The sequence below is a fragment of the Vombatus ursinus genome, unplaced genomic scaffold (genome assembly GCF_900497805.2).
Source record: "Vombatus ursinus unplaced genomic scaffold, bare-nosed wombat genome assembly UNPS02014799.1, whole genome shotgun sequence".
NCBI lineage: Eukaryota > Metazoa > Chordata > Mammalia > Diprotodontia > Vombatidae > Vombatus > Vombatus ursinus.
This window is the reverse complement of record NW_020954577.1, coordinates 6,237,085-6,240,370: the sequence shown is the minus strand read 5'-3', so window position 1 is coordinate 6,240,370 and position 3,286 is coordinate 6,237,085. Positions and strand designations below refer to the sequence as shown.

The window sequence follows — 3,286 nt, the reverse complement described above, 5'->3', positions numbered from 1 at the left end:
ATACTCCGCGTAAGGGCCACAGGGGTCCCAATGGAATGGATTCCAGTTGATATGGGAATAGGACAATCCCATTGTCCTCCATAATAACGCCAAAACCCCACCGAGGGTCCAGGGCGCTGTTCTGGCGTGTGAACCCCACAGTTCCCTCTGTCTCTCGATTCTACACCTTCCTCCTGAAAAGTCACCGTGTGGCTTGACCTTGTCAAGGGCAAAATCTGAGTTTAATCTCCTCTTGAAAAAAAAAAAAGCCCCACGAACCCCCCAAGGCGGGACCGATTCTTAGAGTAGCGGGTTAGCCGAGTAGTACTGTAATCGGTCTCTGTTAATTTTTTTTTCTTTCATGCGTCTGTTCTGAAACCAGATTTTGACTTGGCGGTCGGTCAGGTTGAGCATTCGAGAGAGCTGGAGACGCTTCTCCTTATTAATATAGACACTGAAGAAGAATTCTCTCTCTAGTTCCCGAATCTGGTATTTTGTGTAGGGGCAACGTTTTTTCCGGGTCCGCTGGCCACCTGTGGAATGAGAGAGAAGGTAGAGAGGGTGGCTGAGTCTGGAGGTAGGGGTGGCCTTGAGGTTTCAACTTAACCCCTTAACCGGAGGAACATGGGCAGGGAGCTGGGACTCCCAGCTCCTTTGGGCTAGGCACTCCCCTAGTCTTGCCTCTCTCGGGCTGTCTCGGCTACCAGACTCCTCCTGACACCTTCTTCCCCTTCTCCAGCCGACCTCGTCTCTCTAAACCAAAGCCGGGCCGGGCAAGGGGATCATTTCTGCAGGAAACTGGCCGAGGAACCTAGCTCTCCTCACACGACCCCAGGCAGAGCCCAGATAAAAGTCAGTACTTCAAGCCAGACCGCCCCCCCCCGCCCTCAATGAAGGTAACACACGAGACTCCAGATCAGAAACGCATGTTCTCCCAAGCAACAGGCTGCAGGGGCTGAAGCTTTTAAAGGGGGCCGGGAGCTACCCTGAAACTCTTACGGCCCTAATAGACTAAACAAACAGCTCACGGAAATTTCACCTCCTAGCACCTGGGGCATCTTTGCGTTTTTCAAGGGGCACAGTAAGACCTCCTTCATCCCGGCCATGGCCATCGGGCTTGGGTTTGGCAAACAATCTTTCCCCTTTTTTTGTCAGAGGCAAATGGTCATTGAGTCTAGACTTGGCCAGTCGGTCCCGACTCATAGCCTGCCCTTGGTTAAAAGCAATGGCTCCTGGGCAGAGCCGTCGCTTCCTCTAGCCCCATAACCGGACCCTGATCCTGCCTTCCCCCCTCTCTCAAGCAAACTCCCCGAGATTTCAGCAAATACTCCCCTCCTCTCCGAGGTCCCTTCCAGATACGATCCTCCGCAGGTAGGGCGGATGTGGAGAGACAGAGCCCGGTCTCTCAAAGCCTTGGCAAGCTCGGTCTTAAAGAGGGGTTGAGGGGAGAGGGAAAAAAAAAACCCCACAGACATAAAAAACCTCCTTCTGACAGATTGAATAACAATTGCGAGGAGGAACACGCCGCCGGACAGAAGGCGGCCAGTAATTGCCACAGTGCCTGAGTAAAATGGCTTCCTTTGGACAAAAAGGCCAGCTTTGGGTTAATTTGTTTCTTTCTAATATATTGCTAGCGTGGGCCGTGAGGGCTGAACTAGCCGGGCAGCCCGGCTCCCTCTCCCTCGTTCTCTTAGGAGGTGGTTACACATCAGCCCTGCCTTTGAATGTGGGCCCCTAACTAGACTCTGGGCGCAACACATGGCTTTTATAAAAAGCGCTGGATTACCTCGGTATCAAAGGCTCCGGGTTCTCTTTCGGGGGTGAATTTACAGGCGCCCCCCCCTCCGCTTCCCCCCTTCCAGAGGGCTGACCCCGGAGCGGGAGCCTGGACTCTGGGAGGCTGCCTGGGGGAGTGAGGGGGGTGGGAAAAAAAAGAACCGGGGTGGGTGCTTTTCTTTCCTTTTTTTTTTTTTCAGGCCTCCATTGGCCAGTGGGTATTTCACGGCCAATTTCAGCCCTCGCCACGTGATCGCGCCTTTTTATAACAAAGTTTTGTTGGGGGAAATCTAAGGGCCCTTCATAAACCTTATATGCTTATAAAACAGCATATAAAAATTTAACAGCGGGGCTGCGCTACATTTCCAAGTCCCCTCTCGGAGAGCGCGCGGGGCGCTGCCTTTATACCTACTGGAGCCGCTGGATTTGTCCTCATTGTTGCCGGAAGATGACTCCGGGCTGCTGCCGCTTTCAGTCCGCCGGCGCCTCTCCTTCTCCTCCGCTGAGGCCGCCGCCGCTGCCGCCGCCGCCGCATTCTCCCTGCCGCAGCCACCGCCGCCGGCGTCCGAACTTGAAGTTGGCGGGGCTGCTGCAGCAGCCGCGGCCGCCCCGGCCGCCGGGGGCATTTTGTCCGCGCCCTTGTCCCCCGGGTAGTCGGAGGAGGTGGCGGTGGTCAGGTTGTCCGGGGGGCCGTACGCAGTCTCGAAAAACTGGTCGAAAGCCTGGGGCAGGACCCCATTCCTGCCCACCGTGCTATAGAAATTGGACGAGGTGCCCGTGGTGGTGGGGTGATGGTAGACGTTGGCGGAGTTCTTGGCCAGCATGTCGCCCACACTCGCGCTGCTGGAGGCGGGCAGGCATTCCCTGTGCATGAGCTCCTCTGCGGAATAGCAGTGGGGCAGGTTGGCCCGGGGGTGCCATTTACTGGAGGGCTCAATGGCGTACTCCCGGAAGGTCACTTCTCTTACAGGTTGTACCTGGGGGAGGTTGGACGAATAGGAATATGTCATGGGGCGAGAAGATGGGGTTTGGGGCAAAAAAGAAGGGAGGCTCGAGAAATCAGGACCCGAGACGTAGTAAGTACAACTGGGCAAATACATGTTAGACGAGCAGGGCACGCGCTCATCAAAATCCATCCTGGGCTACCTCGCTCTCGGCGCATTAGCTGAGCTCCACATGATTCTCTGATGCAGCTGCGTCTTTGAAGCAGATCCGTGAAGTAGAAATTTGGAGACGTAGGCTGACGTGGAAATCTATCCCCATCCTTAGCAGGGAGGTGCTGGTCATGTGACCAAATGTTGAAATTGACAAGCTGCGAGTCTGGGCCCTTTCCCCCCCTTCCTCCCCAACCCTCCCCCCCCCCCCTTTCCTTTCTTTGTGGCCATCTCAAGGGAAGCAAGAGATCGGCACTTGGTATTCTCACCCAAGGCTCAGTAATCTCCAGTGTAACTCATGTTCGCTGGGGCACCCTCCGAGGACCGCCGGACGCGTGACAGACCTTGCTTTGCTCCCCTGGGGGGGGAGGGTGGCT

General features: G+C 55.7%; 1 protein-coding gene across 1 annotated transcript; it reads right to left on the bottom strand.

Moving 5' to 3' along the window:
- Nucleotides 1–279: 279 nt before the first annotated feature.
- Nucleotides 280–2,891, bottom strand: LOC114050672 (homeobox protein Hox-A11-like). Its single transcript, XM_027872533.1, has 2 exons — nucleotides 2,168–2,891; nucleotides 280–512 (listed from the first exon to the last, which is right to left on the bottom strand). Exons 1-2 carry the CDS (start codon nucleotides 2,889–2,891, stop codon nucleotides 280–282), a joined length of 957 nt encoding a protein of 318 aa, XP_027728334.1.
- Between the last annotated feature and the right edge of the window lie 395 nt (nucleotides 2,892–3,286).

Bases quoted from the DNA above. Each gene is read 5' to 3' on its own strand.
- LOC114050672 (XM_027872533.1), bottom strand. From the start codon at position 2,891: ATGGATTTTGATGAGCGCGTGCCCTGCTCGTCTAACATGTATTTGCCC. The intron at 513-2,167 runs GTAGGTATAAAG...CTCATTCCACAG, and splicing joins GGACAAATCCAGCGGCTCCA to GTGGCCAGCGGACCCGGAAA.